This window comes from Tenrec ecaudatus, chromosome 14 (genome assembly GCF_050624435.1).
Source record: "Tenrec ecaudatus isolate mTenEca1 chromosome 14, mTenEca1.hap1, whole genome shotgun sequence".
Lineage (NCBI taxonomy): Eukaryota > Metazoa > Chordata > Mammalia > Afrosoricida > Tenrecidae > Tenrec > Tenrec ecaudatus.
The window spans coordinates 31,086,324-31,098,995 of NC_134543.1; the positions used below are offsets into that span (position 1 = coordinate 31,086,324).

General features: G+C 49.5%; 2 protein-coding genes across 3 annotated transcripts in view; one reads left to right on the forward strand and one right to left on the reverse strand.

Moving 5' to 3' along the window:
* Positions 1-12,672, forward strand: part of HEATR4 (HEAT repeat containing 4) — a 43,676-nt gene that overhangs the window by 10,584 nt on the left and 20,420 nt on the right. Inside the window, exons 7-15 of the mRNA XM_075531686.1 lie at positions 1,092-1,252; positions 1,874-1,978; positions 4,308-4,426; positions 5,206-5,386; positions 6,126-6,195; positions 6,512-6,701; positions 7,521-7,599; positions 8,112-8,274; positions 10,333-10,391. Coding sequence (XP_075387801.1) covers positions 1,092-1,252; positions 1,874-1,978; positions 4,308-4,426; positions 5,206-5,386; positions 6,126-6,195; positions 6,512-6,701; positions 7,521-7,599; positions 8,112-8,274; positions 10,333-10,391 — 1,127 coding nt within the window. The remainder of the gene's footprint in view (positions 1-1,091; positions 1,253-1,873; positions 1,979-4,307; positions 4,427-5,205; positions 5,387-6,125; positions 6,196-6,511; positions 6,702-7,520; positions 7,600-8,111; positions 8,275-10,332; positions 10,392-12,672) is intronic.
* Positions 2,273-12,494, reverse strand: RIOX1 (ribosomal oxygenase 1). Of its 2 annotated transcripts, XM_075530927.1 has the most exons (3): positions 10,329-12,494; positions 9,484-9,642; positions 2,281-5,472 (listed from the first exon to the last, which is right to left on the reverse strand). In XM_075530927.1, the coding sequence occupies exon 1, from the start codon at positions 12,431-12,433 to the stop codon at positions 10,493-10,495; it is 1,941 nt and encodes a 646-aa protein (XP_075387042.1). In that variant the 5' UTR covers positions 12,434-12,494; the 3' UTR covers positions 2,281-5,472; positions 9,484-9,642; positions 10,329-10,492. The 2 variants fall into 2 exon arrangements, with proteins under 2 accessions (XP_075387041.1, XP_075387042.1); XM_075530926.1 differs by having other exon boundaries at positions 2,273-9,642.

The window sequence follows — 12,672 nt, forward strand, 5'->3', positions numbered from 1 at the left end:
CATTCTTCCAGCTGTGAAGCCACCCTCCCCTCCTCTTCTGAGCTGCTCCTCCCTCATGAACTCATTACCCCCTAAGGTTTCTGTCCCATCTTTCAAGTTGCTGTTGTCACTTTGACCCCATGTAGTTTTTGTGGGGGGGGTTTGGTAGATAGTTCTTAGAATAATATTCAAAGCAGATCTCTTTTTTCACTAGTTAAGCTATTTAGTTTTAAGAAGTGTTCAGGTTTTTTGTTTTGTTTAAGGCCTAAAGGTGAAGGGGAGCAGCGATACTAGGAGGGTAAAGGTAGGGAGTAAGGGGGAACTGACCACAATGATTGACGTATGGCCCCATCCCAGGGGGATGGACAGAAAAGTATGTGAAATGAGTTGGTGTAAGACAGGGGGGGGGGGCAAATAATTTTTAAAATATCAAGGGGGCATAGGGGAGGGAGGGGAGATGTGGGGTGAGAAGCTGATGCCAGGGGCTCAAGTAGAAAGAAAATGTTTTGAAAAATATGACAACATATGTACAAATGTGTTTGATAAAATGGATATATGTAGGAATTGTGAAAAGAGCTTTAAGAACCCCTAATAAAATAAAAGGTGCTCTCAGGACAGTAGTTTCAGGGACCACATGAAAACACAGAAAATATATTAAAGAATTATTTGTGGAAATTTTTAAAAAATCACTCTGAATACATATCGCCATTTCTACACAAAAACTTCCAGGCATTACCCACTGACATCATGGTTGTGGTAGTCAAAAAGGCTGCTCAGTGACAGGTGCATGCTCCAGGAAGTGACTGTTCCATGACTTAAAAGGGAGAACAAGGGGCTGACTGCCTAGCCTGGCTTCTGCATAGACAACTACTCCGTTCACCTGGGCCTCCAGCTCCACCTCCGCAGCCTCCAGGAGGAACAGTGCCTGACAGGAGCTTGGTTATCTAATGAGAGTTTTGGGGGATTTGACCCTTTGGGTTGAGTTTTTGATGTGTATTTACAACTTTTTAGGCTCCAATTCAGGCTGGTTGAAATACGGGCTTAGATTTCGAGAGCTCTCAGGCAGGCAGAGCAGGTCACCATCGTGCACTCCTGTTCCACCCCCGCGGCAGGTGATGTGGCGGACAGCTGGGCCGCAGCTCAGTGCTTGGCTCTGGAAGGGGACGCCACTTACCCTGTGATTAAGAGGATTCTCAACCAGCTCTTTAACCAGAAGGACAAGGACACTGAGGATCAATCGTTTACCCTCCTGAGCCATCTCAGCAGGAAGACAGTACGTATCCATTGGCGGGTCAGAGAAAGGAACCAAAATATGGGAAACAATTGGGCCTCTGAGGCCAGTGTTCATAAGGAGTCCAAAATTCTTGGAGTCCGGTAGGATGATCTCAAGCCTAGACAGAAAAGTGGACTGTGGCGGGGTGAACGTGGACTCAGGTGTATCTGCACGGCAGTAGTTTGCTGAGGAAAAAGAGTGGACTGCAGAGGGTTTCTAACTGTACAGAATGTGCTTCTGCTGCAAGTCTGCCAATGAAAACTTCACACCAAACACAACTGTGTTTAGTTACTTCTCATGGATATGTGAAGCCCTCAGACTGAGGCATACACAGATCACTTTAAAGACAATTGAAGTCAAGGAGAGAGAGCCCCAGGAGTTTTCTGTGCTGATTGTTGACACTGTCGTGTGTTCCTGTTAAGATCCCAGAATCAGCTGGCTCAGAGGGAACAGTACCCCACGTCTTGTAAGCTCACTCTTTCCTTTGCTAGGAACGGACAGCACGTGTACTTGTGACTTTATTGATGCCAGTCTCGTGTTGTGATGCAATCTCACCAAGGTCCCACGGTCTCTGAAAGTGATGGTCACCATCACCCCCTCCCCGCCCTTCTGCCTCCCCAGGCTTTGATCCACACCATGCTGGCCATGGAGCTGAGCAGCCCGCAGTGGGAGGACCGGGTCGTGGCCTGCCGGGCTCTATCCCACATCAGTGGCAGTGTCAGTTTGGTAAGTTTGCATCATTCTGTGCTTCTAGGACAGCAGCTGAAGCAAGAGTGGGCTAGGAGCTCTTTCGCTTTTTGTGCTTCTTAGTATTCCGTTATCAAAGAGATCTGTCTCCACATGGCTGCCTCTCACTCTCAATCCCAAATGGTCTTCATGTACTGTCATGTCTTACTGTGACTTAGGCGAGTGTTCTCGGTGTGGTGGGAATTCACATCTGACTGACTCACAATGAAATAAGGACAGGCACAGAGATCAACACTGTTGAAATATTTATAGTAATGTGACATGGTCTCAACACCAGTGAATTTTATAAGATTTCATCATACCTCTTCCTCTGCATTCCCGCCCCACCCCCCAACAAATTTTTTTTTTTAAGTACTGGTCAACCTGGTCATTCATCTCAGATAGTTTGAGAAACATTAACTTAAACTACTTAACAACCCAGTTCATTCACTCATTACAATCCAATTCTTTTACTACTGACTCTCCCTGAATGTTCAGTACATACATGAAAAAGGTATGAAACAGTCCCTCCTAAAATCCTGACAGTACAGTTTTAGCAGCAAGAGAATACACACAACTAAAGAACAAGCAATAATTGTAAGAAGCTCTCAAATATTTTTGTTGTATCGGAGGCTATAGAGGCGTTTCCAGGGCAGGGAATCCAGGAAGCCATCAAGACTCACTTTGGCCTCAGTTTTGCCATTCTTTCAAAACCATCTCCAGCTGTCTGGGGTGGGGTGGGGTGGGGTGGGGTGGATTTGTCTCATCTTCTACTAGCTCTCTCCCTCATCTCTCTGGGTACTTCTCAATGGTTCGGAACCCCGCCACTCCCATGAGAAAGGAAGCCTCTCCAGCTCGTTAGCATTCATCTTCGTTGTAGTCCTCCCCTTTTGGTGTGGGAAGTACAAAATCTAGCCAACAGCAGCACCAGGGCTCCTTTAACGCCATTCCAGTGGGAGAATCCTGCCTCGAGTGCTACAGCACCCTGCTACTTACTACCTGCAGGGGCCAACAGGAAAGGCCTCACCCGGGAGCTAGTTAGAAATACGGACTCATCTCAGGGCAGCACAGCCAGAGTCTGCATTCTAACATTAGAATGTTAATAGTAGCCCAGTCATTTGCACATTCACCTCTTCAGCACTTGTCACTAAGGGCTGGCATCTGAGAGTACAAAGACTAGCAGAACTTACAGGGAACAAGGTAAGGATGCGAGGACTCCTGGTCAGTCAGACTGCTGGAAGTGAGAAAGGCAGTAGATCCATTGGTTCCTTTCTTCATTCAGTGAGCAGCAGTTTTGACCACTTCCTACATGCCAGGCTACTCACAAAGATGGATGACATCTTCTCTGTCCTCAAGGATCTCATGGTCAACATGCTACAGAGCACGGAAGTAGTACCCTGTTTCCCCAAAAGTAAGACATCCCCCGAAAATAAGACCTTACAGTTTTGCCTCTCACGGAAATATAAGGCATCCCCCCCGCAAAATAAGACCCCCCTGAAAATAAGGCCCCCCAAAGCTACCGTAACTCTGGATTCTGGGACATAGCGGCGGGCACCGCCACGCAGCTCACTGTTGGCCGCAGCGCAGCTGGAGCAGACAAAGTGCGAGGTCTCTTTTAATAAAATAAATGTGTACCATATTCCTCTTCATGGAAAAATAAGACATCCCCTGAAAATAAGACCTAGCGCGTCTTTGGGAACAAAAATTAATATAAGACACTGTCTTATTTTCGGGGAAACAGGGTAGTTGTTAAGTGACGTTGGTAAGAGGACTTCAGTGAGCAGATGTTATTGGAGCAAAATCCTAAAAGACTAAGTTGGAAACAACAGGTACCAGGTAAAGTAGAAAAGAGAAATATTTCAGGAAGAGAGAAACGCTTACACAAATCATTGACAACTGTAGTAATCTTGTCCCTTCTCTTCTAGGAGCAATAGATTTTCAAGCATAGGGTGACCAACTGTCCTGGTTTGCCTAGGATTGATGGCTTTCAGTGCAGAGGCAGGACACTGAGCAAAGTGGGACAAGTTGCTCACCCTATTAATCTACCACAACATTTTTAAGTATCTCAGGTGCAAATTAAATGGGTCCCAGCACAAGAGTTGTTTAATGCAAGCGCTTTGGAAACAGGCCAGTTTGAGTTTGGCTCTAGCAATGACCAGGTTAACCCTGGGCAAGTTTATTCAAACCTCTATGGTATCTGTACATCCTAACACCTACCTCATTATATTGTTTGGGAGGACGAAGTGAGTTACCACAGGTAAAAAACACTTAGCAGAGTCACAAAACTAATGTTCAATAAATGGTAGCCGATTATCCCAACAACTTGTAGGATATGAAAAATAAGCTGATTGAACTGATGTGGAGCGACTGGAATAAGACAGTGAGGCAGGAAGCTGCTCAAGCTTTGGGGCACATGAACCTTGGAAAAGAGGTACATGACAAGATCAGGTAAGTTCATGTCAACATGAGGAGAGAAACTTTTCTAGTCTTAGAACTATTCAGAGAGCCTGGGGTTCAGCCAGTTGACCTTTACTGGGTTCTTCTGTGTGTTAAGCATTGTACTATGTCCCGTTCACAGGGCTCTTTTTAAAAAGAAAAAGTGAACAGTCCCTGCATGGCTATGGAGAAGAGTATCCACTAGGTGTCCAGTCTTGTTTAGAGAGTTCAAAAATTTGACAGGATTCTGATTATACACACGAGAAACAAATACCTAATTAAAATATCAATAACAAATTTTAGTAAAAATTAGAACTATGGCATAACTACTATACCATAACTGCAATAGAACAATGGAATGCTCCAGGCGAGCCAGAGGTGGAAGGTCAGAGAGAAGTCATTTCAGGGAGCCAGATGCAGAAATGAGCAGGACAAAGGTGAGGGCAGTGGAGAGGACAACCTGACTGTGGCAGATGTGTGAAAATGCCTTTATTCAGTCACCATAGTAGATGCTACGTAATAGGAACATCGTGGAAAGCCAACAGGCAGTTCTGCCCAGTCCTGCAAGGTGACTGGGAGTAAGCATCGGCTTGCTGGCAGTGAGAGTGTGACCTGGTGAAGTTTACCTAAATAGGCATAAGGTTGGATAGGAAGGGAGGGATGGGTTGGATAATGGAGAGCTTGGATTTCCTCTACCCACCCCCCACCCCACCCCTCGTGGATATTGTAACAGAGGAAGGGCAACTGGAGACCTACATAGAGGAAATAAAAAATCACCTTGTGCCTTACAGAGTCAAGCTGGGTCAAGGAAACTCCCGGGAGCGTGTAGAAGCTCTCTCTCTGATTCGTGGTCTCAAGCTCATGACTGCCAAGCTTCTCCCAAACTTTCTCAGCTGCTTCTCTGACGAATGTGTGGCAGTTCGCCAGGAAGCCTGTTTGGCAGCTGGAGCCCTGCAGATCCGTGACAAGATGGTAAAGCCGGAAAGCGTGTTCCTATTGTACTTAAGGGGCATTCCCCTGCATCTTCTCTTTGTTATGCACAATCCAGTTAGCAGTCGCTGGGGGCACAGAATGAATGGCATCAGCCCAGGAAGGTGACGAGGTATAGTTAAGACCGTATTTCATTAACAACCAGCCCAGAATTGGTTCTAAGGTCTAGCCATATTTACCTGATCTCTGTTCTCACCTCAGTTAACTAGTTTCTCATTACCTGATTGCTGGCAGGCTTCCCTAAGTAACAAACCAAAAATCCAAACAATGGCATATGCTAGAGTAGAACTGCAGTTCCAAGAGGTTTCCTTTTGAAAACAGATAGGCAGGCCTTTCTTCTGAGGTACCTCTGTATGTAACCAGCAACCTTACTAGTTGAGCACACTTAGCCAACTGTGCCATCCAGAGATGCCAGGGTTATAACCCCTAGTAGTTTCTGGGACAAACAGATCAAATTACCCAAAAGAAGCATGTATGGCGGAAATGTGAGCTAATCTGCCCAAACCTGCTACCGCTGAGTGGATTCTATCCAGAAACCCGATAAGCCAGCAATGACTGCTATGCATTCAGGTGTGTTACTTTGAGCTCCAGCTCATCTCTCACTAAAATTGACAGGCCATTTTTTAGTTAGAGCACATTTTAGAGACGGGTGGGGTCCCTGGCACTGATTTCCGCTTGTTCTGGTGCTCCTCACTCAACAATGAACTTTTATCTTTCCCAGGTGCTTAAATGCCTCCTGAATCTGCTTCAGAGAGAACCTTCCTGGAAAATCAAGGCCTTTGCCATTCGAGGTATTTCAGAATGACTAGCTCACCTCCAACACCTCAATATCCATGATCCCCAGATTCTAGAAAGTGGGTGGAGTATAAGGGAGAGTGTGACCTTAGCTTCTCATCCATCCCTTCCTTGCCTGTGAAGGAAGATACAGTCCCTAGCAAAACAGGCCAGAGTAAACCCAGGAAGTAACTGTGCCTCCCTTCCCGTCACCCTGCCTTGACTCGATTTACCAAGTGGCTGCCTGCACTGTTACGGCCATTGTTTCTGGATGTTTGCATACAGCCAAGTCTTAAGTGACAGAGGACCTTTTCTTCCCTTTCATCTCGGTAGCTTTGGGACAGATTGGCCAAGTGAATCCCCAGCTGACAGATCTCCTGCTCTGGGCTATCCACTATGAAGAATCACCCAGCGTACGGCTGGAAGCTTGCCGGAGCATCCTGGCTCTCAACCTTCAGGGGCCCCAGGTCAGGGACACCTTTCTAGACGTGCTGCTCCTAGAGAATCATGATGCTGTCCTAAAGTAAGTGCTAGAGCTCCGGTCCACACACTGCCCGATGACAGTAAAAGCTCAGGCTCACCTATGTTCTTCACCTGTTACTTACCAAGTGGTAACAGAAATATTGGGCTAAACAGATAGAAAGTCAAGCCTATGAGGTGTCGATGCTATGAGGCGTCCTCTGCCCAGGTGGTTTGAGTTATTAATTTATTCAGCTCTCCTCTCTTAAGTGCCTACTCTGACAAGTCCTTTCTGTCAAAAAAGCCAGAGTTTGAATCCTAGCTCTGCCACACACTAGCTATATGACCCTGGACAAGTGACTTAGCCTCTGAGTCCATTTCTTTATGCACAAGCACAGTTGAGTTTACCTTATGGAGTTGTACTGAGACAGGTTCCAGAAATAGCACCAATTGACTCTGCCATTGAGTCGATTCCGACTCAGAGAACCCTAAAGGACATGAAAGAGCTTCCCTGGTTGTGTCCCTACATGCCGCTTTAAGGGAGTAGAAAGCCACATATCTTGGAGCAGCTAATGGTCTCGAACTACTTACTGGCTTTGCAGTTAGCAGCCTAACGTGGAACCACTACACCACCTGGGCACCTAATTAGTACCTTTCAATATATCATCTACCAATTGTACATCCTTATAAGCTAAGCTTCACTACTATGTTTGCAGAAAACGCTCGGTAAAACTGCCGTTCGGACTGACCCTGAGGGTTCTTGCCTGTGCTCCCCATCCTCATGCCTCTTTACTCTTGCTCTTACCCAAAAGGCCGAGAAGCAATCTCATGCCTTTTTAAAGGCTATGGTCAAACAATCTAAAAGGTCCTTCTTGCCTTTCAGAGAGATGTCCCAGGCAATGAAGATACTCCATTTAGAAAATGAAGGCCACAAGGAAATGCTTCAGGAAATCAAGAACAAGGTCGAGAAGGGCAAGCTGTTTCTCAGGGGGGGAAGCAAAGGGCTTTCAGGACTTCCTCAGACCCTTGTTCCCCTCTAAGCATGTACCATCCTTTTCTCCACCACAGACATACTTTCTATCACCCAGCCACAGATACCATTATCATTTGAAGATATAAAACATCTGTGGTCGGGTTATAAAATCCAATTAGCAAAATAAACCTCCCATTAGTCCTAGCAAACGGCCCTCAAAATCAGGACTGTGGTTACTCTTTCTGAAATTTGGTTTCCTGCCACCCGCATCTCCTCCCCATGAGCTCCTGGGCCCAAGTTCTTTCTTTCCTACAGGCAGAGATAAAGAAGAAATGAGAGATTGCGTCCAGTCTTAGTCTTCCCCGAACTCCTACTCTTCGCCAGTATTTTTGGCCCACCCAGTACTAATACACATGATACTGTCAATTACTTTATTAATGTTTGATGATTTGCAGTCTAGTGCAAGTTTGTTTGTTTTTAACATCATTTGCTCTGATCTAGATTCACACATTAAGCCAAAGGGACCTGCTGACCCAGGAGATACTCCGAATTGAGGCGGTCATCAGAAAAGTGAAGGAAGAAGCAAAACGCATTTACTTGCCACAACCCCAAGAGGGGCAAAAACCACTGACACTCCATACTCTTCTCCAAGACTCCTTTCAGGGTGAGTTCCCTAGGGGTGAGCCCCAGGCCGTGACTTCTTTAGCATGCCTTTTCCAGCTTCTGGATCTTGGGCTTCCAACTTATTTGGCCTACTGTCACTTTTCAGGGGAAAAAAAAAAAGTCCCTTTGGCAATTAAAAACTTTTGTACTATAGCCCATAATCACCCAGGGATACAATAGAGCCATCTGGTTTTGCAGCCTCCTGGATGGATCCAGCACCCCCTGGGGTGGTGGTGGGGGCAGTTATCACCTGCTTTGGGAAACAATGGTTTGAGTATTTGGGGGCTTAGTGTGGAGCCATTCTCGAACCTTCCTAAGAACCTTCCTAACCTCACGTTTGTATTCATTTGCCTGTATTCATTTGCCGTGTTGTACCTTTTAAGAAAGTAAGGTAGCTCTAGCTGAACTGATTTGAGAGGTCAAAAAGGGCTATATCCAAAAAAACATTAGTCTTTTCAAAACAAAAAATCCCCACTGTGTTTGCTTCAATGTCAACAACAAAAAGCCCTGAAAGCTTTAACCTTAAATAGTGGTCAATTGGGGCCACTGGGGCTGGAGAGCGAGCTATCAATTTTACTTCATTTATTTAAGCGTAGACCCTGGAACCCTGAAGGTTGAATGATGGGCTGCTAACTATAAGGTTGGTGGTTCGAACCCTCCAACAGCTCCAAAGGAGAAAGATGTGACTGTCTGCCCCCACTAAAGATCTACTGCCCCAGAAACACTAAAGGTGCACTTCTCCTCTGCCCTACAGGGTTGCTGCGAGTTGGAATCAACTTGATAGCAGTGGATCTGGTTTGTTTCTGCTCTAGAGAACGACATCATGCTTGGTAAAGAGTTGTTACATGCTGTCGAGTCTGTTCTGACACATAGTGATCCTACCTATGTGCAACAGAGCAAAGTCAGTGAGGAGGAGGAAGGCCCTTGATAAAATGGACCGGCATAATGGCTATAAGAAAGGGCTCAAGCATAGCAACAGTTGTCAAGCGAGCGCCGAGCCTACGCAGCAGTTCTCTGGTACACAGGGTTGCTATGAGTCAGAATCAGCAGGCCGGTCGGTACCTAACAAGACTTTTATAAATTAAAAACAAACAACTGTATGAGGTTTGCAACCCTATATAATTGAACTTCTCCAAGTGAATCTTAAGTTTCAGATATAGCCTAAACGAGCGGGTAGGTAGAAAACCAAGTTGTACCAAAATATACTTACAAAATCTGCGTGCCCAGGGGTGGCAGCAACAGTGTCTGCCTACCAGTCACCACCCAAAACCCAGGTCTTCCAGTTCCAAGTCCAGGGCTCTTTCGGGTACACAAGCTCTTTTCCACCATGAGAATATTCACTTGCCAGATTTGGGAAAGTGTCTTCCAACTGCCAGAAAAAAATGAGAGTGGAAAGTGACTTGAACATCAGCTTCCCCTAGTCAGCTGACTTCAAACTGGTTGGCTGGGGCCTAGGCCAGGTGGCCCTCTGAAAGGGGTGCCAACCACTGAGTAACATACTTACAAAGCTGGTTCACTTTTGTAATAGGATTGTGCTATTTGGGGGTCAAGTTGCGTACTTAAAATGAATTCATTACCCCTGAACTAAAAGATCTAAACTCAACCAGATGAATTTCTCTTCTTTTGAAAATGCTGAACATGTTGCTTAGACAGTCCACAACCACCCTCAGTTGCTTTCTGCTCGGCCCTGACCGATTTTTCTTATCTTCCTCCTTGCCCCACATTTTCCAAACCATACCACAGAATGATCTAGCCTTAGAAAAGGAAAACCAGTCATTGGCACTTTAATTTAAACTTCTCGTTGTCCATACAAACCCACAATAACAAACATGAGACCGGCCCCCCTCTCGCCCTCCCAAAAGGATGAAAGAAAACCCAAACAAAGGATGCAAATTCCAAATACAAACTTTCTAACGTCGCCTAGAGTTGGGGCTACACATTGGATGGCAATTCCTGAGGACAACCATGAAGCTGGTCCTCTGAAATGACTACACACACAAGTTACTGCTGCAAATAAACAGCTTCTTTTGTTCCACCTTGTTCTTATTTTTGTACCTAGATGAGGCGACGATTCCCAGAAGACCACTGAAAGTGTGCGATGTAGAAGCAGCTATAAAGGTAAATGTGAACACACGGTCCATGAAGGTCAGCCAGGTAAGAGTATGAATGTCTACACAAAAGGTGCCTCTCCTGCCTGGCGTCCAGCAATCCACAAGGAACTAGTTTAAGGTTAGAGGCATCTTGGTGATCAACAGCCCCTTGTCATATAGCATGGTTGCCAAGGAGAGCTGGTCCTCCACACTGTTGCAGGGCAGGTCCCCTACTCTCACAAACTCCGGGTAGGAGCGCAGCAAGAGCTCCAGGGCATCAGCTTGCTGGGGGTCGATCTCCACGTACTTGGGCTCCTCTAGATGATACACCCGGGAGTTTTCCACTGTGTGGTACAGAAACAGATGGCCTCCCTCACCCACGAGGCGAGCTATCCCATCCTGAAGCATGTGGACTTCCGTGTCTGTAGTCAACTGGGCCCCAACGTTGACAGGCGCTCCGGCCTCCCAGCGAATGGGGAGCCCGTGCACGCTCAGTGCCCTCTCCCTCTCAGTCAGCACAGGGGGCAGAGAATCGTGGATGAAGTCTTTGGCCCGCTGGTCAGCCACAGCATCGACAGGGGCGAAGTGTCCCAGGCGGGCTACCAAAACCCGCACCTTCTCCATGAAAGCGGTCCTTCGTGGATCCTTGGAGTCAGAATGCTGGGCCCCCATGTAATCCATGAAGTCACGGGGCAGACCCCTCCGAAACTCCACGTTTTCCTCCATCGCTGCCTGCATGGCCAGGGGCAGCACGGCTTCCAGGAAGTCGCCCCAGGTATTGCGCTGGAACGTGGACACGGTGAGGTGCAGAGAGTGCACCCCGTCCTGGCATTCGGCTTGGTGGATGAAGCCCCGAGGAAAATAGAGCAAATCGCCGGGCTCCAGCACCGTCTGCAGCACCGGCTCCCCCAGGTCTTCCTGGCTGAAGTTGGGGCTGGAGGTCAAGGCCAGCTCCTCGGTCGGGTCTCGGGGTCGGTAGACCCGCCAGAGTTTCCTACCTTCCAGCTGCAGCACGAACGCCTCGATGTCGTCGTAGTGGGGGGCGAAGCCCTGGGAGTTGGGGGGCGTGAGGTAAATGTTGGAGCCTGCCATGTTTCCAAACTGCTCCTGCAGCACGGCCAGGAACTGCCACACGGTGGGCGAGAACGCCTGCGGGCAGAGCAGGCGCAGTGAGCAGCCCGCCTGGTACAGGGACCACGCGGCGGCGGGCAGGGCACGCCCCGGCGGGTTCAGGGTCTCCCGCCGCCCGTTGACGTAGCGCGCGGCGTCCAGGTGCTGGCCGAACTGCACGTCCTCGTGGCGCAGCATGGCGTCGAGGTCCGCCGTGGAGAAAAGACCCTGGAAGTAGGTGTGGTCCTGCCGCCGCACCAGCACCGCCTCCCGCTCCCAAAGGCGCCGGTAGAAGTGTTCGGGCGGCAGCGGCGCGATGAGCCACTCGAAGAGGCGCGCGGCCCGCCGGCGGCTGCTGGGGATGCGGTTCAGCTCGGCCAGCACGCGCTGCAGCGGGGAGCCCCAGGGCGGCTCGCCACCCGCGCTGTCCCCCGGCGGCCCCGCCAGCGTCGCGGGGACGGCGGAAGATGGAGCGGCCAGGTGCTGGGCGCTGCCCAGCAGGGCGGACGTCTCAACCGCGCGGGCGGGCACCGACGCGGGCACGAGGCGCGCCGGCGGGGTCTGCGCCTCCACCAAGCGGGCGGACGGGGTCTGCGCCTCGGCCGCGGCGCGGGGAGTCTGCAGGGAGCGGGCGGCGGGCGGGGCCGCCAGCAGCTCGCCGGGCCCGAGGGGGGCGTACGACTCCCGCCGGGCCGCGTCCGGGAGGGCCGCCGCACCGGACCGCGGGTCTCCGGGGCCATCGGCCGCCGCCTCCACCCGCGAGTCCTCCGAGTCCTCGCTCGGCAGCGTCTGGGCCCTCAGCGCGGCCATGCGGGACGCCACACTTCTCCTCAGCTGCCTCCGCATCTTCCTGGGCCGCAAGGGCAGGCTCAGGACAGACCCGCCGTGGGGCTGGGGCTGGCGCCGGCGCCGCAGCCTCCCTCGCCTCAGCAGCCCCGCACTAGCCCGGAGCCCTTCCATGACCGGTACCCTCCTCCGAGCCCAACCTGGGCCTGGCAAGAAAGGGACTCGCGTACACGCCGCCGTGGTGCACCCTGGGAAGGGGGCGTGGCCGCCGAGCCGATCTCGTTTTGCCACGCCCACCAGTCTTTGGCCCCGCCCCTGTTCCGCATTTTGCCAAATGTTACTTTTGTTTACTAACAAGAACCACAGCAATCTTCCTTTTAACGCACGCCTTTACACCACCAAAGCCCAAACCA

What these genes read in the sequence shown, in the direction of transcription:
- RIOX1 (XM_075530926.1), bottom strand. Translation starts at nt 12,433, where the DNA reads ATGGAAGGGCTCCGGGCTAGTGCGGGGCTGCTGAGGCGAGGGAGGCTG.